Source organism: Podarcis vaucheri, assembly GCF_965113315.1.
Source record: "Podarcis vaucheri genome assembly, chromosome: 7".
NCBI lineage: Eukaryota > Metazoa > Chordata > Lepidosauria > Squamata > Lacertidae > Podarcis > Podarcis vaucheri.
The window spans coordinates 39,822,727-39,850,372 of NC_138765.1; the positions used below are offsets into that span (position 1 = coordinate 39,822,727).

Below are 27,646 nucleotides of genomic sequence, written 5' to 3' on the forward strand. Positions count from 1 at the left end.
TGAGTGCAGGGCTACACACTTCTTAGCTAAGGAGAGGAAAAGATGTGTTTTTTGGAGGTGGATATTGGTGGAGATGACCTCTGCTTAAGTCTTGCTTCCTGCTAACCATGAAGGGCTAGCCTTTTTTTGGGGGGGGGTGAGTTACCAGAGGAAGTGTTCCCCAAAATTTAAAGACTAAAAAATTTCAAAATTTAAAGGCCCCACCTTGGACCCTCCAAAGAAGAGGCCTACAAAGGTTGCTGTTGATAGGTCTATATTAGCTCCAATGTGTTCAGTGTTAGGGGACCACAGATGGTGTAATTAACTTGCCCCAGAACAGCAAATATTGATCTTAAGAGGAATAACTGGGGAAAAAATAGTTGGCAGCCCAGCCTTCCACAGTACTGGAAAGAGAATTCCAGAGAAAGAAATGGAAGTAGTGGTTTTAAGGCAAAGTTTTTATTTCTGCATTTATTAGGCCAATAGTACATTATATTAGGCCAATACAGTCATACCTTGGGTTGAAGTAGCTTCGGGTTGTGCTCCGCGGCGACCCAGAAGTAACAGAGCGCGTTACTTCCGAGTTTTGCTGCTCGTGCAAAATGATGTCATGTGCGGAAGAGGCGACTTGCAAATGTGCAGGCGTGGGTTGTGTTCATTTCAGGATGCGAATGGGGCTCCAGGACGGATCCCGTTCGCATCCAGAGATACCACTGTATCTGCCTTAAATCAGAAGAGAAATTTGTCATCTGTTTAAAAATTAGCTTTAAGATTACAAAGTCTCCCAAACAGGGGCTATGTCCATCATTCAAAAAGATTCTTTGAATCAGTAGGGTTGGACTGCTTGCAGAGAAGCAAGAAACTGTTAGGCTAAGGCTATGATCAGCTTAAGGCATTGTTGCTTACAATATTTTTTCATCTGGTACGTGATGAAGGGCTTTTCCCTTTGCCATAAAGTGGCTGCTTTACCCCACTGGAGCACCTGCAAAACTGGACACATTTCCTTAGATGCTACAGTGCCAGCAAGAGGGGAACCAATATCCTAGCGGTTACACGGAGGCGGAAGCAAAGGACTTGGTGACCCCATGAGCTTCAGCCATAAATGATTCAATCTCCTCCACAGTCCGGGGGACGCAGGTCAGCAGCTCCATCCCATTAGCTGTCACGGCAATGTCGTCCTCAATTCGTACCTGGGGGCAAAAAAGCATCTGGTTGAGCACTCAGGAAGAAGGGAGCAATGGCCTGGCTTGCATGAGGCCCACCCAATTGGAGAGGATGACTTTGGGAGCTCAAAACAACTACAGAGCTATAGATTCCCCTTCCCTTTCTAAGCCACCATAAAATGCATGTAACATTCTGGACATGCTTTTCTTTCCAAGGTAAGAGCCCACATTGAGGAACTGGAGCCTATGCCCCCTTCTCAGGTAGTTCAATACTGTTGATCATCTGGGGAGAGAGAGCCGTATTCAGTCCCTCCAGCTGCCACAATGAAATCAATTGGATATGTCAGCTCACAGTCCTTTGCTCCCTCTCACTTGTGCACCTGTTTCTTCCAAACGGGTCACGGCACAAGCATTTTGTGCCTCTCACATCAGCCAGGGAGGAAAGGGGTATGTGGCAGCATGGCTTATCTAATGTGCTGGCATGGAGGTGCAACGCTGAACAAAACCCCTGAGAGCCGAATGTGGGAAGACTTGCTGCGGCTCTGGCAAAACCTACATAGGACAGAAGACCCCTCCCACTTCGCCTCCATAAACTGCTCAACATGGGCACATCCTCCTCACACCATCTCCCACCCCCCAGCCAGATCCAGCACACTCCCTCTTTGCAGACCGTTACTCAAGAATCCAGATCTTCATCTTGTTCTGCTTCACTGCAGATTTGTGAAGCTCTGTTCACCAATTTAATGCTCTCTGACTGTCTCTCTCTTTTTTTTAAAAAATGAACCATGACAGCGGATGCCTTACAGCTGATAGTGTTACCAAGAACTTTGAAACCTTTCCCATTTTCACTGGGTGCGCATGAAAAGGCCGGACCATTTTCTGTTCTGTTCTAATCTTCTCTGCCAGTTAAATATGCAGACTCAAGTCATTATCCCTTATCTTATCAGAAAGAAAGGTAAGTCTCCAAGCTGCAATAAAAGCAATTTTAGCAAGGTGTCAAATCCAAAGGAACACAAAACCCAGTGACTCCCACCATACAAGCGCTTTAATTGTTTCTGACCTCTGGGCATTTTAATCTAAAAATAATGCTAGTTTAACATTTGTCCTTCTGCTTGCAAAATAATCCATTTGTTCAAACAGAGCGAGTCATCGAGCCCTATTAAAGCATTCAAAGAGGTATTTGCCAGATTATCTTCTTTATTTGACATTAATTTAAGTGTATTACAGAACTGAATTAAATAAACTTTCCAGAATTCACACCCAGGAGGGTGACAGCTGTCTGGTTTCCTCTACGTTTCCTGCTCAAAACCTTCCTGAAAGAGACATATTCATTGCCCCAAAGAGAAGAGAATTTCTCAAGGCTTGCTTCTTCTGATAGCACAATGGCAACAGGCAAGCCACAAAAGTAGCCATATTTAATAGGACTGTTTCGGCTGATGTGAACTGCTATGTCCCATGGAAGAAATGATTGCCTGCAGACACAAAACTTGGGGTTGACTGCAATCCTCTTAGAAAACACGCACTGTGGACAGATTTGCACCTGTGAAAAATGTCTTACACCTGCAAAATCGCACAAATGCAGTTTCAAAATTGTAGAAATTTACGTAGAAGCAAGAGTTGGTGGGGCTGACTTTTTTTTTTAAATTAAACTCTTAACTGCAATTTATTGCAAGCATTTTAACACAAGTGAATCCCCAAGAAAACTATAAAGGCACAGGTTACAGGCCCTGTCATGGGTTATATAGTTCTGTTAGGTATCTTGCCTCTTATTTTTAAGGCACATCCCTCAAACAACTCCTGGCTGCCTCTGCTCACGAGCCCAATGACCTAAGCAGCTTCAGGGAGAAGCCAGAGATTATGTGAGCATCCTTACTCTTCCAGAGCTAGTGTGCCAAGAGGACCTTGCCTGTTAAGCAAGTAAGAGAGGTTTCCTGCTGGGGAAACCCTGCACGCAATTTCAACCAGCCGGCCTTCAGCTGCTCAAGTTAAAGCTGTGGAAGATGCAATCAAGCCACGCTCGCTCCTATCAACCGCAGTGATGCAGCTATGCGCAGCCCAAGAGGTGCACCTCCGGTGTTCCAGGCTCACAGCCTGCTGGGGGCTCCCTGACCTCTCCCGCTGCAACATGGCTTCTTGGAGCACCAATAAATATATAATAATAATAATAATAATAATAATAATAATAATAATAATAATAATTTATTTATACCCCACCCATCTGGCTGGGTTTCCCCAGCCACTCTGGGCGGCTTCCAGCAGAACACTAAAATACAGTAACCTATTAAACATTAAAAGCTTCCCTAAACAGGGCTGCCTTCAGATGTCTTCTAAAAGTCTGGTAGTTATTTTTCTCTTTGACATCTGGTGGGAGGGCGTTCCACAGGGAGGGCGCCACTACCGAGAAGGCCCTCTGCCTGGTTCCCTGTAACTTGGCTTCTCGCAGCGAGGGAACCAGCAGAAGGCCCTCGGCACTGGACCTCAGTGTCTGGGCAGAATGATAGAGGTGGAGACGCTCCTTCAATATCCTTGGGCCAGCCCTCCTCCCAGCCTCCCATGCCCCACAGCAAGCCCCCACCTCTTCCTCCATGCCTTCACACCAGGCCTCTCACCCTTCAGGCTGACGCTGCAGAATTAACTGGTACTGGTACGTCAAAAGTTGCATTTAAAAAAGAGAGGAGGGTGTCAGGCCCTCGGATCCTGGCTGGCCTGCATGCACTGATAAAGAAAGAACAGTGCAAAGCAAAGATGACCTCTCCAACCCAGCGGGGGGAGAGAATCCAGCAGCAGAAGGTAAAGTCCCACACGGCTTGATAAGATTGTATGCTCTGCACACAGGGCTTACAAAGCGCTGAGGCCAAAGCCAGGACCGAGTGACTCAGAGAGCTGGCTGTTAAGGGAACAAGGGAGCTTCGGTGTACAAAGGTAGCAAGAAGAACTCAGCTTCAGCAAAGGGGCCTGAATTCTCCATTTCCTTTGACGGGGTGAAATCATTGGGGGGGGGGAGGGGGAATTCAAGCAGGGGGAACACTTTCCTTCTCTGTGGGCTCATTTATTGCAGGTCCACCCCATTCCTGCAATGCTACATTCTGCTCCCAGGTAGTATCAAGGCTGCACAAAATGAGGAAAGGGATCTTCCATTCTGAATATAATTGAGTACCAACTCTTGGATGTTTCCCACAGTTTGGCAGAAATCGCTGAATTCCTTCAGAAAATGGGTCCAGTTCCAAGTACCAGTCATAGTACCCTTCATTGATTAGCATCATGGGCAACTTGAAAGTTCATCCATCTCCACATGGGCCTCCTTGTACGTATATTTTCACAGTGGAGGGTCTCCTTTGGCTGACCCTGTAACCTAAGGTGAAGGAAGGTGTGGCTAACTGGTTTGTGGGGGAGGCTCCCACATTCCCCCTCCCCAGGACTGCCATTGGGGGGGGGGTCTGTGGTCTGGATGACTCCCCCCTCATACTGATGTGTTTTCTTTTTTCACTCCCCTTCCATGGTTGCTAACCATGCAATTAAAGTAAAATTTACTTTGAACCTTAATTGCAGTAGAAACTCTGCTATTTGGGACACAATGGGCCAAAGGCACCTTATCCATGAAACTGGTGCCCGTGATGTTGAAATCTCCTGCTATGGGAGGCCTAGGAATGAGAGATTCTGCTACAACAGTTGCTTGTGTCAGGAGGAAAACATACTGAGTAACTGATCCATTCAGATGCCCAGCAAAGCCCAGTGGCTAAGAAGCTGAGCTATGAATCCAGACACCCCTGGTTCAAATCTCAGACACACATTTTTGAAAACCCACTTTCTGTCTCACGTTCCCTGTCTTTGATGTGGGTGCAACAGAAGCCGAAGGATTAGCTTGAAGGACTCCTGTAAGCTTTGCACAGCACCTAAGGCTGCAAGTTCTCTCTCCACACGAGGCAAGACATCCAGTGGCAGAGATCTCTGCCCTAAGAGACGCTAAACGCAAGTGACTCACCCCTCCAAAACCCCGAAAGCGCGACAGAACTTCGTTATTGATGAAGCAAGCCTGGGCAGGGTCAGCCAGGGCCTGGTCCAAGAGGCGGTCGATGAAGTAGATGCCAGGCTCCACCGTCAGCACCATGCCTTGGACAAGGAGGCGGGCAGTTCGCAGGCTCCGCAGCCCTGGAAGGTCAATGCGTTCCACACCCTGGAAAAGTGTGGCATAATGGTTAGAGTGTTCGACCAGAACCTGGGACAGCAGGGTTTGAATCCCAACTCAGCCATGAAGCTCATTGGGTGACCTTGGGCCAGTTGCTGCCTCTTAGCCTAACCTCTCTCACAGGGTTGTTGTGAGGATGAAACAGGGAACGAAGAACTATTTACTCCACCCTGAGCAACTTGGGAGGAAAAGGTGGGATATAAATGAAATAAATACACATTCACCCTGATATGGTTAAATTGGACCATTGTGTTCAGACACAGTCTGTCGTGCTTCTCTCATTTCTTTACCGGCAGAATAGTATTTCTTTTTCCACTTAAAACGTTCCTAACATTTAACAGGAAGAAAAACTAGCTGCGACTGTTTGACACCCACACACCCGAGGCCTGCACTGTTCGGATGAACAGAGGTGGTGGGAAATGCCCAGCGAGAATGAGAAGGAGCATGTCTAATTTCCTCGCTGCCCCTTGGGCTCCCAGCCCCATCCCACCCAGGAATACATTGAAGAGCTAAGAGTGCCTAATCTCGTGGATTAATGAAGTCCATGATCCGGAAAGGATTAAATTAGCGGCTGGACCCCTGGGCCACCAGCCTTTTTTAATCTGAAAAATAAACTTGAAGATGCTTGGAACACAAAACCAAACACAACCAGGTTCTCTTGGGTCCATCGCTTGTAAGCATCCCCCAGTGATGAATGATCAATTTCTACTAACTGGATACGAAGGCAGGGCCGGGCCAGTGCAAAGGCAGGATCCCCAGGAGTGCAGAAGGAGGGAATGCAATTACTGCTCCCCCTGCCCCAGAATCAGTTGGCCTGTGTTCCACTGACTTCATTCTCTTAAGAAAGCAGGACAGAATTGTGTGTGTGTGTGTGTGTGTGTGTGTGTAACGAAGGGCGGCAACTGGCAAAACCCTTGAAGAGAGGACCTAGGAAGGAGCATGGAAAAGGCTGCTTCTTCAGCTCTAAGTCTGCAATCTCACATACACCTTGGTACGTGGAAGCAGGTGGTTACGTCTTTGGGAATTCCTCCTCTGGGAAGCCCATCTGGCTGACTCTCCCTCTTCAAAACACTTGCAAGAATATGACCTTTCCCAGCAAGGCTTCAGAACAGGGGTCGTAAAAACCACAGGCCCTTGAGGGTGGTCCTCCAGGCCGCTCCACCGGATCTTTGGAGCATCTCCTGCACCCATTTGCACCCTCCCTGTGTGCTTTTTTGCCTGGTTGTGTCCTTGAGCTCTTGCTTGCCTGGGTGGAGGACAGAGCAGGGTATACATTGTGTAGAAACTAGCTTACTGTACAAAGGCAGAATTGACATTCGTTGCTCTGTCCACTTCTGCCTCTGGCTCTGGGGAAGCTTCCCAGAAAGGTGGTATGTGGCTCTTGAGCTGAAAGACTATTCTCCATCCCTGGAGAAATAGCAATCTGACTTTCCTGCCTTGCTTGGGGGTTGCCTTCTGGCAGGTTCTGCAATTAATTTGTGGCTGCTGCTTATGTTTTAGTTTGTGGCTTCTACGATAGGATTTTAAAGCCTGATAATGGGCTGGCAAAGCACTATGCATGTTTGCATAAACAAGTAAACACAGACAGCTGTTTGGAGGTGGCGGGACACGTGGAAGAAGGGGGACAGAGGCATGCCGACTTGATTGTTTCCAGATCTTTTGACTCCCTTTTGCAATCCTGGTGATTTAACTGGCACCCTTGGAGACGCTCCGATACTGACCTCTGGGTAGCCTCCCACATCATGCACGTCGATCCCAAGGAGGTGTCCAAGCCCGTGGGGCATAAATAACGCGCCCAGATGAACCTTCACCATGTCATCAACGTTGCCTCGGAGGATGCCAATTTTTGTGAGCTCTTCCAGATGGATTCGGTCGGCCAGACGGTGCATGTCAGGCCAGGAGACTCCTTGAGGGGAGCAGAGAAAAATGGCTGCCATTAACTACTATTTAGATGCTCTTTTAAATAGAAAATCAGGGCGGGGGAACACAGCAGCAGACGTGCACCCACCCAATGCCAGAGTTTTCATTTTAATACAAATGATGCTTTAAAGAATAAAGAAATGTTACTCAGCAAACAAACAAAAGAAAAACGGGAAATAAAGACATACAACATTTTTTCCTTTAAAGTAAAAGAGATACTAGACGCCTTTGCTTTTAGAGCAAAGGTGGGGGATCTTTGGCCCTCCAGATGTTGCTGACCTACAACTCCTATCATCCCTGCTGGCTGGGGCTGATGGGAATTGGGGTCCCAAGAGGGCCAAGGGTTCCTCACTAATGCTTTAACATGTCCCACATGAACAGCACCTTCACAGTCTTCATGGGGTGTTAATGTGCCCCACACATCACTTGGGAAGGATGGATCCAATTCTGCATTGGACTTGGGATTGGGAGATCAGGGCATAAATTTAACCCTAAAGCTCACTAGGAGCACTGGGGCCAGAGACGATCCTTTCAGTCAAAAAAAGCAATAAATCAGATGACTAAGTGAATTAATGCCTCCAGCATGTGACTTATTCCTCATCCTAAGAAAGAATAATTGTTTGAGTTTTTCTCTGTGTCCATCTTCCTGCTAATTTCCCCAGAGGGTTCACAATTTAATGAAGTCTTTCCCTCACCCACTCTCACCTCCACAACTCTGACAACCCCTCGTTGGAAGTCTCACATCCTCTCTCAAGCCAACAGGCCTTCCTGCTTGCCCAGCCCAGCCCAGTCTTGTGGAGAACAATTTTCCCCCTCCACCTGAATTCTCACTACCCCACAGGACACTTCTCCCGACCCATAAACACCCAAAATCCACAAAGCTATCATCACTTTTGTTATGTGTTTTATATTGTATTTGGAAGACTGATCTTCTTATTTAAGATTCAAATAGATCACCCACTCACTCACTTCTTTCCTCTCAAGTCATTTGAATGAACACAGCCTGTTTTGTGAATGTCCATGCCAGCTATTCCCAATGTGGAGCCCTTCAAATGTTTTGGATTGCAACTCCCTTCAGCCCCAGCCAGCGTAGCTCTATGCATGATGCTGGGGCTAATGGGAGCACAGCAATGCCAGCTGAGGCTGATGGGAGCTATAGTTAGTCCAGAATATCTGGAGTCTACCGGGTTGGCAAAGGCTATCAACACGAATGGGTCCACCTTCCATCCCTCCCTGTTCGCTCTCCATCTCCCTGAGGCCATTCAGATCCCCCCAAATGCCCCTGGGGTGAGGTCTTTCACCCCAGAACATCATCCTGCCAGGTGACAGGAAGACTTTTAACTGGCATGTACAGATGTGTAACAAAATGTCCACACCTGTAAGCTTCCTTTCTCTGCAGTGAGCAGCTTGGAATACCTGCAGTTCTGGCTGGCTGCCCATCACTTTCCCTCTGACTGAAGCCCCTCTCACCCTTCCCCCTACCCAGAGCATACTTCATTTGGCCAACTGGCCATTTAACCAAAACCTCAAGAACCGTGATACTTATCCGACAAAGGCACTCCGAAATCTGCTGGTTGACTACTTTTAAATGAGCTGCAGTGACACAGAGCACATTGCTCCCTTGGTGGCGGGCACTGCACAGTTTTGCAGTGCATCTTTCGCACTGGCTGCCGTCACGCTGCTCCCTCCCACCCCACACTACGGGGCGTTGAGTCACTCCCAACAGGACCGTTTGCCAAACTAAGGTAACTGGGGTGAAGGTTTAGCAGCGAACGCTTTCCTTGTTCGGATTTGGCACACTCGTGTACGAGTCAGCAGTTTTTGCATCCAAGAGGCCCTCCCAGTTTACATTTGCTTTACCCCCTTCAGTGGGGGAGAAAGCCTTGGGGGATGGGGGTATATCTTGTCTGAATTATGTTAACTTTTAAAAAAAGGAAACACACGCACAATGTGCTGAAAATAATCAGAAGGGAGGAACACTCCCCTAGCTCAGCACCAATAAAAAATTACCCTTGTCCTACCTCTCTGGAATAAAGGCCAGTAACAGATTATCCTTTTTTTTTTGGTGTGTGGTGTGGGCAACACAGCGGTTCAATACCCAAAGAATCACAGAGCTGGAAGGGACCACCAAGGGTCATGTAGTCCAACCCCCAGCAATGGGAGGAATAGCAGCTAAAGAATCCTTGATAGATGGCCACCCAACCTCTGTTTTAAAACCTCAAAGGAAGGAGAGTTCAGCGTCTTCCAAGGTAGTCCTTTAAACTGTTTAAAGTTAGCTGGTTTCTGATTTTCACATTTTTATATTTGTTTTGTTGTTTAGTTTAATGTACAGCTGTTGTAAACTGCTCTGATTTTTTTTAAGAATAGCAATATATAAATAGTTTTATCAAATGAATAAATAAATGCAACAAAAAACCCATTACACAGACACAATAAAACTTACTGAAAACAGTATGTAGGTGTCCGTATGGAAGGTTTCTAGGATGTTAGCTATTTTGGAATCAATACTTTTTATATATATAAAGGGAGCACCTGAGAATGAAGACTGTGGGGCAATGAGTTCATCTGAGATGGGAGGCTCAGTCTACTCCTATTATGCAGAGAGGCCGAGGCCCCTCACCCACATACCTTTGGAAATTGCAGAATCATAGACTTGTAGAGTTGGGATGCACCTAAGGGTCATTTAGTTCAACCCCGGGCAATGCAGGAATCATAGCTAAATAACATTTGACAGCCCAACATCTGTTTAAAAACCTCCGGTCTCCTCTTTACCAGGCTAAACATACCCAAATTCCCTTGACTGTTCCTCATAAGGCTTGGTTTCCAGGCCCTTTATCATCTTGGTCACCCTCCTTTGCACATGTTCCAGCTTGTCAATATCCTTCTTAAACTGTAGTGCCCAGAAATGGACACAGGATTCCAGGTCTGGCCTGACCAAGGCAGAATAGAGTGGCACTATCATTTCCCTTGAACTGGACACTAGAGTTCCGTTGATGCAGCCTAGAACTGCAGTAACTTTTTTTTGCTGCTGCATCACACTGTTGACTCATGCTAAGGTTGTGGTCTACTAACACCCCTTGATCCTTTTCACATGTACTAATAATTTGGCTAAAAGTGTGGAAATCAGAGGAAGGTTTTTTTTGGGATCTCATTAAGCTCCCATATATCACACAATGCTAAGAAATGAGGAAGCTGGCCCAAGTCTGGCTCAGTTTGCTTTGATCTTGACAAAATCAAGTTGCACTTTGGTGCTGAAATTGAAAGTATGATCAAAGAATCCCAGTGACTGGAGCTGGCATCACCCTGGAAAAGAAGAGTTCCTTGAGAGCCTCCCCCCACCCCCCAAAAAATAAAAAACTTTGCAGACCAGAACTTGAGAAGAATTCAGAAGAGGGTCTAATTAACATCAGCTTTTTACATGAGAGGCCCTGATGGCACATTAAAAGTTAGGCTGGGGCCAAAAAGACTTTGCAGAAGTTGCACATCTCCTTTCCTTTTACTGGCTACCCATTTTCATTAAGGAGGTGCTCAGAGACGCATTAATATATTATGCTCTGAGAGATGTCAGATTTTTCATCCTTCCCACCAAATCCATCCACCCCTCTAAATTAAAAGGTTCAGGGTCCTAAAGTCAGAGAAAACTCTTCATTATTTTTGCATGCAACTCAGGAATATTCAGCTTTAATCAGAGAAGCAATTTTAGGCCCCTTATAAGACTAATCCCCCTCTTCCAAGGCACAGGATACTCTCACAAGGAAAAATCTTCTTAACTGCCTGCATTCCCGATGACTAAAGGATTCATCTGCAGATACTCCTTTGAAAAAGAACAGGCTCCAGAGGGTGGTGTAGTCAGGCGTTTGCTGCCCCGCCCAATTCCCCACTTTGCATAGGACACCTGAGATGGTCAGAGGCAGCAGAGGCAAATCCTTAGTCTCCATACTACACACTTCTTTCAGGTTAAGGTGTGCTGGCAAAGGCTGCTCTAACCACTACACCACACTGTCTAACATTGGTGAAATGCTCCCCGGGTTTTAGTGAACTGCTCTCCACTGGGCTGCTAATAGATCCACCCCCCTGACCCACCTGGAACCTTGGAAAATGCAACCTGCTCCCCAATACTGGGAGGTTCATCAGCCAGCCAGCCAGCCAGCCAGCTGTCAGCCATTCGAGGGCCAGGTTTACATAGTCTGATTGGAGAACCCTTGGACTTTGGACCACTGTCGCATGAGACGTCTGTCCAAAGGGGAAATCTGCTGATGAGGCGTCTGCTTCATTCTTAATTCACTGCCAAATGAGATACGGTGCGATGTAGGTCAGTGAACCAATAGATGACCTTCTCACCCAATGAGAATGGCTCACTATGGTTCCTCTGCTTCTTCCTGAGCATCGATGGAAGCGTGATGGGCCTGGACATGACACACCTTTTAGGGTCTCCCCACTCAGCTCTCCCTCTCTCTCTGTGCGGCTATAACAAGGACTGCTTGACTGCCACAACGTTGACCGTAGCCTTGGGCAAACAAGGTAACTGCGCTTGACACAGGAATATGGATTAGTTAGCAAAGAGATTACGGCATCAGAAGCCATTCAGCTTTACAGAGGGCTAGCACAGTGAAGGCAGATTTCAACATGACTTTCAGGCTGCAGGAGAAGGAGTGAGGTGGTACTGCAGGGGCCCTGCCGCTGACTCTGCTAAAATACCAACTCCAGAAGGCTCCTCCCTCAGCTGTCATCCTTTCTGTCAGAGTACAGGAAGAGAGAGAAAGGCCAGCAGAGCCTCTCCATCAACTCTGCAACGTCTGACTCCTCGTCTCCTTGGAATCCGTCCAATCCAGCTGGCCAGCAACTCTGCGCTACGAAATAGTGCAGAGTTTACTTGCTTTCCTCCTCCCTCCTAAACCTTCCTGTCCCCCTTTTGTGCTGTGTCTTTCATATTGTAAGCCCAAGAGCAGGGACTGCCTTCTCACAAACAACTTGTAAACTTTTTTTCCTGCTAAAGAGGGAGATAAAAAATGTTATAAAGAAACACCTTAGGAAAGGGCTCTGAGGGCAAGCGAACAGTGGAGGCTGTCTCATCCCAAAGACTTGGAGACCCCTCACCCCGCTTAACGGCAGCGTTGAGGAGACTAACAGACCCGATTCATGCAGTACAAACCACCAGGATAGGGATGGGGAACCCCAGGCCTTCCAGGCCTCTCAGTATGGGCCCCAAGACTCTCCCCACGCCAATGGCCCATCTAGTCCAGCCTCCTGTTCTCACAGCAGCCAACTGGATGCCTCAGTGGGAAACTAGCAAGCAGTAATCAAGCACAAAAGCATTCAGAAGCACATTTGTCCGGTCCTATTATCAGCACATGGAAGGAGGAATCGCAATTCTAATTGGAACTGGGGTTGGAGAGGGAAAGGTGGGAATTCCCTACCACCACCACCCCATCCAATGTACTGCTTCCAGGCGATGCACTGAGCATCATGCGCAAACCTGGCCATGAAACTCTTTTTGACAATCTGTTTCTCTAGATGCGCAGCTGCCAGTAACATAATTTAAAAATTTAAAAATAAATAAAATGCTGGCTGGGTGGAAAAACAGCAACGACATCTGAGCATATTTGGAAGCCCTTTCACATTTTTTCATACTTTGTGGAAGCAAACAGCATCCATCAGCGCAACAGCCGCCTTTTGCCCAGCGAGTGTCCAAGTGCCATGTCAGTTCAGCTGGGACTTTGGGGCACACGAGGCTATAAATAAATGGAGGAGAGATAGGGAGAGGCGACCTGTTGCCAAGTTGGCTCTGCTCGCTCCTTTCCTCAGGAGGCGTTTGAGAGACAAAATAGCTTTTAATTGGAACGTGGGCGGAGTGTGTGTGTGTGTGGGGAGAGGGGGGTCTCAATGCTCTCTTACCGGGAGATCTGGTTTGATACAATAGGAAACCGCAAAGCAAGAAGAATGGGATTATAATGTTCATTAAAAAATGGTACATATGGGTGGGGAAAAGCAAGAACGAGATACAAACCCACCTTCCGCCAAGTACTTCATTCCTAACTTATTTAACACGTTTTTATCCTGCTCGTCAGATTAAAAAAAATTAATTAAATAAAGGCTAGCAGTGTAGCTGGAAGATCAATACAACTCCCATGTGGCTGGCTTAGCTGATGGCAGTTGTAGTCCAAGACATTTGGAGGGAACCAGGTGGGGTAAAGGCTGTTGAAGAGCCACCAGGAGGCCCCAGCAGGCCTGGCCTGTATAACCTGGAATAAGATCACAGAGAACTGCCTTGGTGGATCGGCCCAATGGCCTATCTAGTCCAGCATCCTGTTCTGATAGCAGCAGACCAGATGCCCCCTATAGGAAGCCTGCAAGCAGGATCCGACTGCAAGGATCCTCTCTCAACTTGCCATTCCCGCCAACCGGCATTAAGAGGCATACTGCCTCCAATAGCAGAGGTAAAAATATGTCTCAGAATCCTTTACCACAGACCAGGGTTCCTCAGGCTGACCTCTAGGTGGAATGTCAAAAAGACCCTCTTTTAATTTTTTAAAAAATAATTAAAATTAAATAACAGTCATTATTGGTGCCATTCCATGCCACACCCACACCGGACATTTAAAGTGCTACAATACTTGGCATCCCCCAAAGAATCCTGGGAACTGTAGTTTGTAAAAGGTGCTGAGAGTTGTTAGAAGTTGTTATTCTGCTCCCCAGAGCTACTATTCCCCAGAGTTCCCTAGGAAGAGCAATTGATGCTAGGGAGGGAGCTGGGTATGTTTAGCCTGGAAAAGAGGTGACTGAAAGGAGACATGAGAGCCATCTTAAAATATCTAAGGGGTTCTCACCTGGAAGATGGAGCAAGCTTGTTCTCTGCTGCTCCAGAGGGCAGGATCCAAATCAATGGATTCAAGTTAAAGGAAAGGAGTTTCACACTAGACATCAGGAAGAACTTTCTGGAAGCAAGAGCTGTTCGACAGTGGAACCGACTACCTTGGAAGGCGGTGGACCAGGCTTCCTCAACCTCGGCCCTCCAGCTGTTTTGAAACTACAATTCCCATCATCCCTGATCACTGGTCCTGCTAGCTAGGGATCATGGGAGTTGTAGGCCAAAAACATCTGGAGGGCTGAGTTTGAGAAAGCCTGTGGTGGACTCTTGGGTCCCTTCCAACTCTACAATTCTCCAATTCTATTACTGTTAAACCATTCTGGGAATGTAGATCTGGGGAGGGGAATAAGGGTCTCCTAACAATTCTCAGCACCCTTAACAAACTACAGCTCCCATAATTCTTTGGGGGAAGGTGTGACTTCGTGTATCACTCAGTCCCAGCAGAGCTAAGCAAATCTGCTGCAGATTTTAAACAGTGAAGAGGTGAAAAGATTCCTGATTAATGGAAGGCAGGTGATATCCAGAGGGGCTTGTCTGTCTGCTAGCAGTGGCACAAAGGGGGCAGCCCATCACCCCCAGTGAGTCTAGGGTATACGCACAGCAGCCTCTGGCAGGGCGACCTCCACAGAGGCTCCTTCTGTTCTGTTGATGTATTCTCCACCCCCCTTGTTCTTACCTGGCTTGACAGCGCTTAGCACAGCCCGGTTTGACTTCAGCACAGCTTCGTAGATCGCCCGCTGGTCAGGGGTGAACTTCCCATTTGCTGGAAACGTGCAGGTGATGTCTGAGCCGTAGCAATAGTACTCGCCTCCCATGTCAAAGAGGCTGTAGGGAAGAGAGAGGTTTAGCACCTGGGAGAAAAGGGCATTAAGGACAGGAAGACTTCCTCCCCCCTAAGCTCAACTTGGACCTGGGTTCAAGGTTCAGCAGCACCTGAAAGTTAATCTCCAGGTACTAGGCGATCTGCCCCATCATCAAAAATATTTATTTTTTAAATAAGATTTCTACATCGCTTGATTGTTAAAAAAACAACAACTCAAAGTAGTTTGCAAAAAAAGATAAAATTATAAAATTATCAATAAGAAAGGCTTGGCTATGGAAGAATGTTTTGAGCAGGTGCCAAAAAGTTACATTGAAGGCGCCTGCCTGATATCAACAGGCTGGGAGTTCCAAAGTGTAGGGGCTGCCACACTGAACAATCAAGTTCATGCAAATGCAGAACGAGGGCTATGTGACACCTGTAATAGTGTCAGTTCTGCCAGTTTTACTCATCCCTCCGCCTAAGCGACTTCCCAGGAAGGTTGTAAGAATGAAATGGGAGCAGGAGCCTGGTCAGTCACCCTGAACTCCTTGGAGGAACCCGCTGCAGAAATCGAAGACAGACAGACAAGCTGATTCCTAACAGCAACATAAAACAAAGGGCTGGGCCGATGACACGAAAGGTCTGATTGCAGCTCAGTGGCAGAGAATCTGCTTTACATGCAGAAGGTCACAGGTTCAATTCCCAGCATCTTCAGGAACAGATGGGAATGACCCCCATTTGAAATCCCAGAAAGTTGCTGCCAGCCAGTGTAGACAATACTGAGCTACATGGACCAGCCGTTGGATTCAGCATTAGACGGTCTCCCATATTCCCCGTAGCAGACCCTGCAATGCACCCGGATGCCAGCTCTGTCCCCATATCCACTATTACAGGCCCCCAACAACACCAGAGGCTCATTTGCCTGCTCATCCCCCAAGGTGAGATCTGCTACCACCGGCTGCCTGCCTGCAACCAACAGACCAGTCTGAATGGATACAAATCTGGCATCTTAAAGTCACTGTGTGCCGGCCTTTGGGAGGATGGCTCAGGTGGACTCTGTTGACAGCTCAGAGCAGGCATAGGCAAACTCCAGCCCTCCAGATGTTTGGGACTACAATTCCCATCATCCCTAGCTAACAGGACCAGTGGTCAGGGATGATGGGAATTGTAGTCCCAAACATCTGGAGGGCCAGAGTTTGCCTATGTCTGGCTTAGAGTCTCTTAAATCCAGACTGAAATGGAAACAGGGTTCCCTTCCTATTATACGACAGGAGCTAAATTTGTTTGAACAACAGTAGGGCTACCAGTGACTTCTGGCAAGAACAGTGACTTATTCTCTTCTCCTCTCATAGGAGGAGAGCTGTTCCAACAGTGGAGTGGACTCCCTGAGAAGGTGGTGAACTGCCTATATCCAAGCAGAGGCTGGATGGCCATCTGCCAGGGATCCTTGAGCTGTGATTCCTGCATTGCAGGGGGTTGGGATAGATGACCCTTGGGGATACCATCCAACTCTACGGCTCTATGATTCTATGAGGCCAGCTGGTGATCTTGTATCAAGCAGATTTCTTAAGACTCCCAGGACCGGCCAGGCCCATCCTCCTTCCTCCCTGGGTCTCTCGTGCCTGACTCCCAGCACCAGGTGGGGACACATCGTTCCCAGTGTGCTGATCAAACAAGCGGCGATTAAAAGAAGCAGGGCAAAAGCCAGCCTTTGGAGTATGGACTTTTACTGTAAATAGCGTCACACCCACCACATGTACAGGAAAGGTCAGTGTGCCTCCCGTTTTGTCTCAGTGAGTAAGGCAGCTGGCATCGGACAGCACATGGAGCAACTGATTGCATTTTCTTAAAACAGTGCACAAGCTCTCCTTGTCCGCAGAGGACGACTTCAATGCTGTTGCTTAACTTTGCCACCTAAGGAAGGATCCACATGACCCAGGCCCTTGGGGAGCAATGTCAAGGCTGGACTCGCAATGGCCCACCTTTCCCACAGACGGTCCAAAGTGTAACCCAGGTGCTGGGGGATGCAGCCCTCACAAGCCAAGGATACTTCCTGCCAGTTGGGGAAGTTATACTGGCTTTTTAACACAAGCACCTTAGTATGAGCCAGCTTTCCAACAGCTTACAGTCAACCCTGAGAGGCCTGGCTGATGTGAGGAAGGCAGCTGTGTTTCCTGCACTGGAGTGGGTTGGACTACTTGTCCCTTTTAGTCCCTTCCAATTACATTTCAGTGCTTCTATGGTTCTAGCCCCTTGGGTGCTGACTGTCAGCCAGCCCCCCAGAATCAGCCACTCCTGAACTGGGAAGTACAGTGGTACCTTGGGTTACAGACACTTCAGGTTACAGACTCCGCTAACCCAGAAATATTACCTCAGGTTAAGAACTTTCCTTCAGGATGAGAACAGAAATTGCGCAGCAGCAGTGCGGCAGCAGCAGGAGGCCTCATTAGCTAAAGTGGTGCTTCAGGTTAAGAACAGTTTCAGGTTAAGAACGGACCTCCAGAACGAAGTAAGTTCTTAACCCGAGGTACCACTGCAATTACAAGTGCCTACAAAGCCAAAGGACACACGATGGGAGGAGTCTGACTGCTGCATCTCTGCACGAGACAGTTCTGAATCTGCTTCACTTCAGTCAGACTCCGCTGGGGGTAGATCACTCTGGGCACGGCCTCTGCAGTTGCTCCCAGTGCAGAGGCACAGAGAGGGTTCCTGCTCTCAGAGGTGGCTGTCTCGCTGCCTGCTCCGTCCAGTGAGAAGGCACAGCCACGTTACCAAACTCTGGCAGAGACACAGCTGGTGATGCCAAGCCTCTGCTGCAAGAGTCCTGAGCGGAGGAGGATCTGGATCTGCCTCGAGGGAACCATGTGGAGGAACAGGTGGGGTCAGGCAAGGCCGAGCCTGGACTGTCAGGCCCTACAGCCTTCCAGCTGCCACCATCTCTGACAGAGAGAGGGAAGCCTGAGAGAGTGCCAGAACACGAAGGAACATAAGGACATGAGAAGAGCCTGCTGGATCAGGCCAGTGGCCCATCTGGTCCACCATCCTCTTCTTATAGTGGCCAACCAGATCCCTCTGGGAAACTGGCAAGCAGGACCCGAGCACAAGGGCCCTCTTCCCGTCTTCACTTTGCAGCAGCTGGCACTCAGAAGCATTGCTGCCTCCCACTGCTGAGGGGCTTAGCCATTATGACTAGCAGCCATTGAAAGCCGCCTCCTCTAGGAATCTGTGTCTTAAAAGAGAATCCTCTTTTAAAGCCATCCAGGCTGGTAGCCATCACAGCCTCCTGTGGAAGGGAGTTCCGCAGGTTAACTATGCGCTTCAGGAAGAAGGGCTTTCCTTTATTTGTCCCGAATCTTCTAGCATTCAGCTTTCATGTTCCCTGAGTTCCCATGTTATGAAAGAGGGAGGAAAACTTTCCCCCAGCCACTTTGCAACCTTTCCTCATGTTCCCTGATGGAAGAAATTTATTACAGTGGTACCTCGGGTTACATACCCTTCAGGTTACATACGCTTCAGGTTACAGACTTCGCTAACCCAGAAATAGTGCTTCAGGTTAAGAACTTTGCTTCAGGATGAGAACAGAAATCGTGCTCCGGCGGCGCAGCAGCAGCAGGAGGCCCCATTAGCTAAAGTGGTGCTTCAGGTTAAGAACAGTTTCAGGTTAAGAACAGACCTCCGGAACGAATTAAGTACTTAACCTGAGGTACCACTGTATCTGCTTCTCCAAGATGTAGGGCCAGAACCAGTATTTTTAAACCACAAGAACTGAAATTAGGAAGGACTTCCAAGAGCTGTTCTCATTTGGAAACTGATAGACTCTCCTTGGTTTTTGAACAGAGGGTGGATGATCACTTATCGGTGATGCAGTTACAGTGGGTTGTGAGTGGGTTGAATTAGACGAATTTCTAGTTCTTATGACTCCAAAAACTAGATCCAGGGGAAAGGTGAGACAATATCACATTTTTGTCTGGATTTCATACATTCAAGTCACCGATGTCAAGCAACTAACTGCACTGACTCACACAGCTGCAGTATTCTTTTACCCTACTAATCAGCAGAAATGGTTCCCAGAGGGGAAAAGTCATGACACAAAAGGAAAAATAGATGGGTAGGGAGAAGAAAATAAGCTAACTCTAGCAGCTAAAGTTCCTAAAGTTAAGCAGTAGTTCTTACAATGACCACTGGAATGGAAATAGCACAGACTCTCTCTCTCTCTCTCCCTCTCTCTCTCTCTCTCTCTCTCTCTCTCTGTGTGTGTGTGTGTGTGAGTGAGAGGGGGGGCTGGGGCTGGGGGCTCTTTGACTGTCCTCTGGTTAGTTTACAGAATCAGGCCCTGCAGGCACAGTCAAAATTCTGTTCCCTGTCTGCATTCTTTTGCTGCTCCAAGGCCACTGGTAGTTAATTTTTAATACCGGGGAAGTAGGCAAAGCTCTGGGAAGCTGTTTTACTGGCCCAGGGAGACATGCAATGCTGAAGTCTGAGTCAGGCCATCAGAGCACCCTGTGCTGTACTCTGACTCACAGCCCCTCTCCAAGGTCTCGGGAGGCAGTCGTGATCTTTGCTCGGCAATCTGCCTTTTCCCTTTCATCCACGCGAGAGCCATCCCAGGGAACTGCGTTAGAAGTTTATAAAATTATGCCTGGCATGGACAAAGCGGGTAGAGAACATTTTAGTGCAGTGGTACCTCGGGTTAAGAACTTAATTCGTTCCGGAGGTCCATTCTTAACCTGAAACTGTTTTTAACCTGAAGCACCACTTTAGCTAATGGGGCCTCCTGCTGCTACTGCGCCGCTGTTCTCATCTTGAAGCAAAGTTCTTAACCCGAGGTACTATTTCTGGGTTAGCGGAGTCTGTAACCTGAAGCGCCTGTAACCCGAGGTACCACTTTAGCAAGGCCAGCAAGAGTCAACAGGACAGAGGTTTATTTTTTTCTCCCTCTCTCATAATACTAGAACTGGCAGGCATCCAACAAAGCTGAGATGTGGGGAAATTCGGGAAAGGTAAAAGAAAGTACTTCCTTCCTGCAGTGCATTGTTAAACTATGGAACTCACTTCCACAGGAGGCCGTGAGGGCCACCAACTTGGATGGCCTTAAAAGAGGATTGGATAAATTCCTGGAGGAAAAGGCTACTAGATGGCTAATAGCCATGACAGCTCCACAATTCTGAAGGCCAGTTGCTGAAAGCCGCAGGAGGGGAGAGGGATTTCTGATCAGGTCTCCCATTGAGGCATCTGGTTGGCCACTGTGAGAACATGATGCTGGACTAGATGTGCCTCGGGCCTGATCCTGCAGGCTCTTCTGATGTTCTGAATGAAGCACTCTTCCAGTTGCAGGGCATGCGCAGCACTACTTAAAACTTTCCTGGCAACCCACACATCAGCCAGGAGCACCCTCTCTCTGCAACCCAGGGGCATGTCTAGGGTTCTTCTTCCAGCTGGCAGCTGTGCAACAGACAGTATCTCACTGCTATCTACTCAAGCGACCTAAGTCAATGGCTGTTTTGATTGAAATGCCTTTAGATCAGCCCTTTGCCAGGCTGGTGCCCTCCAGATGTTTTGGACAACATCGGGCTGCAGAGGGTTATTGGGAAGTGTCACACAAAACATCTGGAAGGAACCAGCTTGGCAAAGGGTGCTTTAAATAGTATCTTACGAGTATGAGATAATTAGCTTTTTTCCAATTCAGGGAACAGACAAATATCATTCTACAAGGGTTTTTTAAATGGCCCTCTAATTAACAGATAACAGAAGAGAGGAATTTGCTGAAACATTTGCTATTTTAAACAGATGGAAATTCAAAAGGTGGAGGAAAACGAGATAAGTTGATTTTATTTTATTTTTGCTAGCAAAGAAAGTGTGACAGAAATTCACTTTAGAAACAAATTGTGTGTTTTTAATGGAAGGTGTCTCTGCATCTTTCATCACAAGATGGCACTATTAACTAGAAAGACTTGGCAAATTTCTTGTGAGTGACTGAATTTTCATATATGGATACAGAGAACTCAGATGCCCTTTTCTCTTTGCAGATCAAGGCACGTCAGTGACAGCAAAGACCACAGCTTTTATAAGCAGCTGTCGTTAAAATAAGGACCGAAGTGACACTCTGGATGTTAAATTGTAATAAATTTTAATTAAGTGTGGCAATTTTAACTGGATAGCGCACAAATTACAATAGTAGGTGTTTTAATGTAGTTTGGAAGTTTCTTCTTGCTTTGTTGTGTTTATACATATTTGTAGTTTGTGCTGAAACTGAAACTGCAATGGCAAGTGGCCAATGCAAATAAGTGTCAGCCGACACCTCTTGAGGCATTTGAGTGAACATGTGGGGGCTTAAATTCTATCTCATTCTCTATAGTGTGCCAGTTCATGTATTCTGTGCACCTGAATGGAACTATCCCAGCCCTTTTCCAAGAGAGCCACCAGCACGGTATAGTGATTAAAGTACCGGACAAGGACCTGGGAGAGACTAGGGTTCAAATCCCCCACTCTGCCATGAAGCTCACTGAGTGGCCTTGGGCAAGTGACTGCCTCTCAGCCTAACCTACATCACAGGGTGGTTGGGGGGAGGAGTTAAATAAGCTGTGGGGAGGAACTATGTACACCCCCTTGAGCTCCTTGGAGAAAAAGGTAGGGTGTCTGGGTAACAGCAGCACACTACCATTTGTATTCAAAAGGAAGACAACCAAATGCACATGGGAGCAACATTCTTTCTTTGTCCTGTCTCAAATGTGGTACCCTCCAGATCTTGTTGGACTACAGTTCCCATCATTCCTGACCATTGGCCATGCTGGCTGGGACAGATGAGTTGTCCAACACCTGCATCTGCAGGCTGCAGAAGGCTTATCTATCTTTTGTCTTTGCAAACCAACCCAAGAATTTAAAACAGGGGTCAGCAAACTTTTTCAGCAGGGGGCCAGTCCACTGTCCCTCAGACCATGGGGGGGGGGCAGACTATATTTGGGAAAAAATAATAATGAACGAATTCCTATGCCCCACAAATAACCCAGAGATGCATTTTAAATAAAAGCACACATTGTACTCATGTAAAAACACCAGGCAGGCCCCACAAATAACCCAGAGATGCATTTTAAATAAAAGGACACATTCTACTCCTGTAAAATCATGCTGGGCCAGATTTAGAAGGCGACTGGGCCGGATCTGACCCCTGGGCATTAGTTTGCCTACCCATGATTTAAAAGTTTCCTCTCTTTTTGGCGACAATCTAACAGACTGCATGGACTCAGGGTTTTACTCAGGGCTCTCCCCCCCCCCCGGCTGGAACTCACTGGAATTGAGTTTCGCCACCTATTTGGTGAGTTCTGGCACCCCCATAGTCATGGCACGGTGGCACATTGCTCGAGGGTGTGCTCCAGAGGCGATTGGTGCAGCTGGGTGGCAGCGGAGGGTGAGCAGGTGAAGAAGAGAAGCCCCCCCCCTTTAAAAAGCCCTGAATATACATATAATTTTTCAGTTTTAGCAAACCATTTAATGAATTTTAAAGTGTTCTGTACAATCAGTTTGCAAGATCCTCTGAGCCGCGTAACATAAACGGCTTGACAGAAACAGGAAAATAAAGACTGAAAGGATACTTCAGAAATGGGAGTACGAGATATTAAAATGGAAACCTTTGCACTTTAAATGTGTAACCTTTGCTTGAGGTAAGAAGAGCTTAAATTCCTAATGGAATGAGGCTAATCTGGTAGAAGCAGAAAATCGGATTTTTATCCAGTTTATTGAGCACATTTTTATGTTTTTCCTTATCAATTTGAAATTTCGCAGGCATGAAAAATCGACAGGCAGAGAAATTTTAATCAATACAACCAGAATCTACAGGTATCTTTTTATGTAATTGAAAGCTAACTGCTTTGTATCACAACTACGGTTACTATTAGCTGCCTCTGATGTCTTTTGCAACAGAAAGGTGGGAGTAAAAAAATATGTATGTATGTATTTTATTTTATTTATTTATTTATTTATTATGCTTATATCCTGATCTTCCCTTCAAAAGAGCCCAGGGTGGCAAACAATAAGTGATAAAACAATAAAAATGTATTGCAAAGAGTTGCAATACAGACATAGCTGTCAACTTATAAATTTGAAAATAAGGGACCAGCAGCCTTAAAAATAAGGGACCAGCAGCCAAAATAAGGGACCTGCAGCCTCACCTGTTCCAGGCACTCCAGTCTTCCTGTCCTCCTGCAGTCTGGTCAAACTCATGCTGGTAGCTTCAAGAACATTGTCCAACCAACTTTGTAACCAGAGGTTCAACTGAATAGAATCTGAATCACATTGCAGGCCTATGCAGCCTCAACTTAAGATGGCTCCCCGGCCTGGCTTTGCACTGCAAAGTTTGCAGCAGCACGTGCAACAAAATGGCGTCCAGCATTCAAAACCCCCCTCAGCTTGCATTAACTATCCACACACAAGGCATGCAAGCTCCACCCCCCCAGTCGTTCTTAGACTTCTTATTGGGTGAGCAACACAGCCAAGCAACACTGTTGGAGCCTCCCTCCTCCCTGGCCGGCAGGGAGGGAGGGAGAGGAGCTGCTTCCTTTGAAATTTAAGGGACATTTAAGGGACATTTAAGGGACATCCATCAATAAGGGACAGCAGCGGGACATGGCGCTGGAATAAGGGACTGTCCCTTCAAATAAGGGACACTTGACAGCTATGAATACAGATGCAAAATGGGATATAAAGATCTCAACTTAAAAGGATTGTTGAAAGAGGAAGTTGGGAAGGCAACAGAGAGGGTGCCTGTCTAATATTCATGGGGAAGGAATTGAAGAGAGTTGGGCCACTACAGCAAAGGCTTGACTCCTACATTGCGCAGAATGGACCTCCCAATAAGATGTTGCCTGCAGAGTGCTGTGATCTATAAGAGGGGAGGTGATCTTTCTAGTATTATTACTATTACTATTATTTTATTATTTTGCAAGGCTGCTTGGAAGTAAACAAGAAGAACCTTCAAAATCTCCCAGGAAAATGCAAAACCAAGCAGTGAGTACAATGATATAAACCAGAACTACGCCTTTTTAAAAAGGCTTTTAACGTGAGCAAATATACCTAACTGATGCTTCATATACAATGTCTGAACATCATCTGAGGCAGTTTTGCGGAAGGCGGGAGAGAACACCTAAGATCCTATTACGGTAAATGACGAAAATGACATTCTCACTTTTTAATGCAACGTCGCCACCATCTGGACAAACAGATCCTAGCACCAAATATTTTCAAACCGTTCCCCTGAACGTATGGTGTGCATGTCTCAAGATCTGCCAGGAATATGTCTTTTCTGCTCCTCAATGTGCTTAGGAACCATGTGTGACCATGCCCGAAACAATGGACCAAAAGGACATTTCCTTCGCAGCAGAATCAACCACTTTTGAAAAGGGAAAGGTTCTATAGTTATTAAAAAACCTTCTGGAGTTTAGCAAGTGGCAAATGAATCTGACTGCAGAGGGATCCTATTCACAAGTGATACCCACTGGTCAGGATATGATCACCTGCAAAGCCCTTTGAATCACCAGCATACACATGACCACTGATGATCTATGGTGGAGTAACTATGCCTGGGGAAACACTCATGTCCATTAAAAGACACCCCACTTAAGTGGGAAAATGTGGTGTACTGCTCTTTATGAGGACCTGAGTGCAGCTACGGGCAGCCCAGCCACTTCCAGAGAAAGGAAGCCCCCTGCTGCCACTCACCCCCCTTTCTGACCACAGGAGTGGAGCTGGCATGGGCTGGAGCTGGGATTTCCCCCTCCTGCCCCTATATAGTGTAGACCTAACTTTTATACATACTAGGAAAGCAAAATAAAGATAAAATGTGCAACTCGCTTTATTGGTGTATTAGCTTTCTTGCAGGGGTCTGGAACCGAACCTGTTATATCTCTAAGGTATGCCTGTATATACAGTTATTATTATTTCAAGATTATCTGCTTGGGGCTAGAAAACCTGCCAAGTTTAGCTAACACAATGTTGGATTTTATCTACAAGGTATTTATCAAAAGAATGAACAACATCTGATAAAAAAAGGCAAAGAAGCAACATCTGAAAAAAGGAGCTGCTCTCCTTCCCTTTGGGCAATCCAGCTTTTCATCTCACTCTGCATTTTGCACTGTGCAAAAAAAAAGGGTGGGGTGGGGGGAGGGAGAGAAAGAAGCCCTTATTTCATCTGCGGTTAGTGAAATTGTTTACTCCCTCTCTCTCCTCCCGCTAGTGCTTCCTAGGACTCAGTGAAACTGGCTGGTCCCTTGAATTACCTGGCCTACGGCTGCATCCCCACCTTCCCTGGCCACTGGACTTCTTTGGTGGAATCAGGCAGATAGAGCTGCCACACCCTCTTCTCTCAGTGTTGTGGAGAGTTCGTTTTGGAGGAATATATGGTACTGGGGAGCCTTGTAAAGCAGAGCAGGTGGGTGGCATTTGTGCTGGTGGAAAGAGATCTATCTTGTGACTCTGTTCAGAAATACAGCCTGCGCACTGGTGAGAGGGAACAGAAGGATCAAACTCAACCTTACAGATTCCTCTGGCATACTGCAACCCGAGGTATATGGGGGCAGTCTCTTTTAGAAAGGAAACAAAAAAAACCCCCCACGCAAACAAGGAGCTCTGCAACTCATATTTCAAAAAGCAACAAGATTTTGCTTCGGGGGTTCTTACAACGGCGCCAGGTACATCTATGTAGCGTGCCTGAGGAACGCGATGTTCAAAGAGGATCAGAAAGAGTACAAGGCTCCTACGTGACTCCTTTTGTATCGCAGCAGTTCTCCCGCCCATTGCCTTTTTTTTTTTTTTTTGCTAGGCTCTTAGAAGTTCTGTGCATGGAAACTGAAAAACCACAGGGACAAAATTTTTGCAATGGGCACAGCATGTCCCACTTACGACAGTGCAAGAGAGAGAAATGATTTCTGGGGAGGGCAGAAAGGCAGAGATCCGAGTAATACGTCACAGAAATATGCAGTGGGTGATCTCAATGACAACTGGGGAACGTTCATTTGGTCAGCCAGCACACAATTCTTTCCCCTTGGACTTTACCAGGGAAGCGTGGCTTTACATTACACCGAGATTGTGTGCAAGCCAGCACTTCTTGGGGTTTTCCGACAGAGGGCTCCCCTGAACTATACAACAAAAAGGCTGAGCAAAATTCCAAACAAGGTATATTCAGCAGACACTAACTTTGTTACAGCTTTACGGGTGCAGATGTGCAAATGACATGATTACTGCTGGGAGATACAGCTATCTGGACTAATAAACTAGCCTTACAAGCAAAGCAACTATTAAATGAGAGTCTTAACATACAAACACAGAAGTTAGTATTCTGAGAGGCAACTTGGAAATGTAAAGAGAACTGGAAATCTTTTGCATGCAGCTGAGTTAGACTTCGAAGCTGCATCGGTAGAGAAAGGAGACTTCATAGCTGGCGGGGGTGGGGTGGGGAGGAAGGGTAGATGAAACCAGCAACTAATGTCTGAATGGTGTAGTTAGGTGTTTTTTTAAAGTGTTGGCCCATGTGTGTGGATGTGCGAGGGCATTTGATGCTCTGCTTCAGTCAGCAAATCGTCTTGGGCCAACAGTGATGGAAGTCAACATGCAATTCAACCCCAAACAAACAGACTAGAGATCAGAAACCAAACCTGGACTCATGCTCATTTGATTTAAGAAAATGTGGCAAGCACATCCTCCAATCACTACTGAGATCTGGACCAAAAATGAATCAATCCTCTAGCTAGAAATTTCCAAGCATCCACTACAAATCCACATATGAACAGAATCCATCTTCTGCCCAGCCTTCTGCCCAAAGAAAATGGTCCAATAACTAACAATTACGCTGCTACTTTATTTTAAAATACTGGCTTTGGGTTTAAATACTAAACAGTTCCAAAACTGGGGGTTTATTGTGTTTTTGTTGTGTAAGCCATCTTGGCTGTGAGTCCTGGAAGACCTGCTCCCTGACTTGCAGGCTTTTACCCACCTGGTCTGGGAGGACAGAGCCCTGACTCCAGCTACAAAAACTGAGGCTGCAGAAGAAGCCAGAGACCCTCCTGGCTGTCTCCTATCGTAGACCCAGGTCATCAAGCCTGAGCTTCCATAGCCACTGCCCGCCATGAACCACCATTGGCAGGACTGGCAGCAACAGCAGCAGATACGTTCTATTATTAGGATAATATCTTACTCTCTTCTTAATTATGCTGTGTTAAATGTGCATTTTACATTTGTCTTCCTTTAGTAATGTCTTCTTTCAAAATGTTTAATGTATTATTTTGTTAACTTTGCTGCGTCAAATGTGCACTCTGTAGTTGACATCTCTCAAAAAGTTTTATTTTGAAACCTTTAAGATAATATTTTAGTCTCCTGTTAATTATGTTGCTTTGAATGTATACTTTATACTTTGGTGCCAGGACAGGCATTATTATTATTATTATTATTATTATTATTATTATTATTATTAAGCATGGTAGACATAGTTCTATCACAGAGGAATCTTTTACTCACCACAAGTCTCCATCTTCAATGGTTTTCTCATTTGGCGCGCCAGCATGTCCGTAGTGCAGAACTGAGCTATTATGCCCACTGAAACAGCAAAAATAATGACATATATATGAATCAGTAGTCTTAAACACAGAGAAAGGAAACATAATCCAGTGTATGGGGGAGAAAATCTGCACACGTTAACAAGCAGGCAAGCATTTCTGCACACAGAGTAGCTCAGTCTTCCCCAT

General features: G+C 46.6%; 1 protein-coding gene across 1 annotated transcript in view; it reads right to left on the bottom strand.

Annotated features, from left to right (window-relative positions):
- Window positions 1–874: 874 nt before the first annotated feature.
- The window catches only part of PEPD (peptidase D), a 123,809-nt gene continuing 97,037 nt past the window's right edge, over window positions 875–27,646 (bottom strand). The window contains exons 11-15 of the mRNA XM_082233492.1: window positions 27,420–27,497; window positions 14,793–14,941; window positions 7,050–7,234; window positions 5,125–5,316; window positions 875–1,169 (exon numbers count right to left, since the gene is read on the bottom strand). Coding sequence (XP_082089618.1) covers window positions 1,029–1,169; window positions 5,125–5,316; window positions 7,050–7,234; window positions 14,793–14,941; window positions 27,420–27,497 — 745 coding nt within the window. The 3' untranslated portion in view covers window positions 875–1,028. The remainder of the gene's footprint in view (window positions 1,170–5,124; window positions 5,317–7,049; window positions 7,235–14,792; window positions 14,942–27,419; window positions 27,498–27,646) is intronic.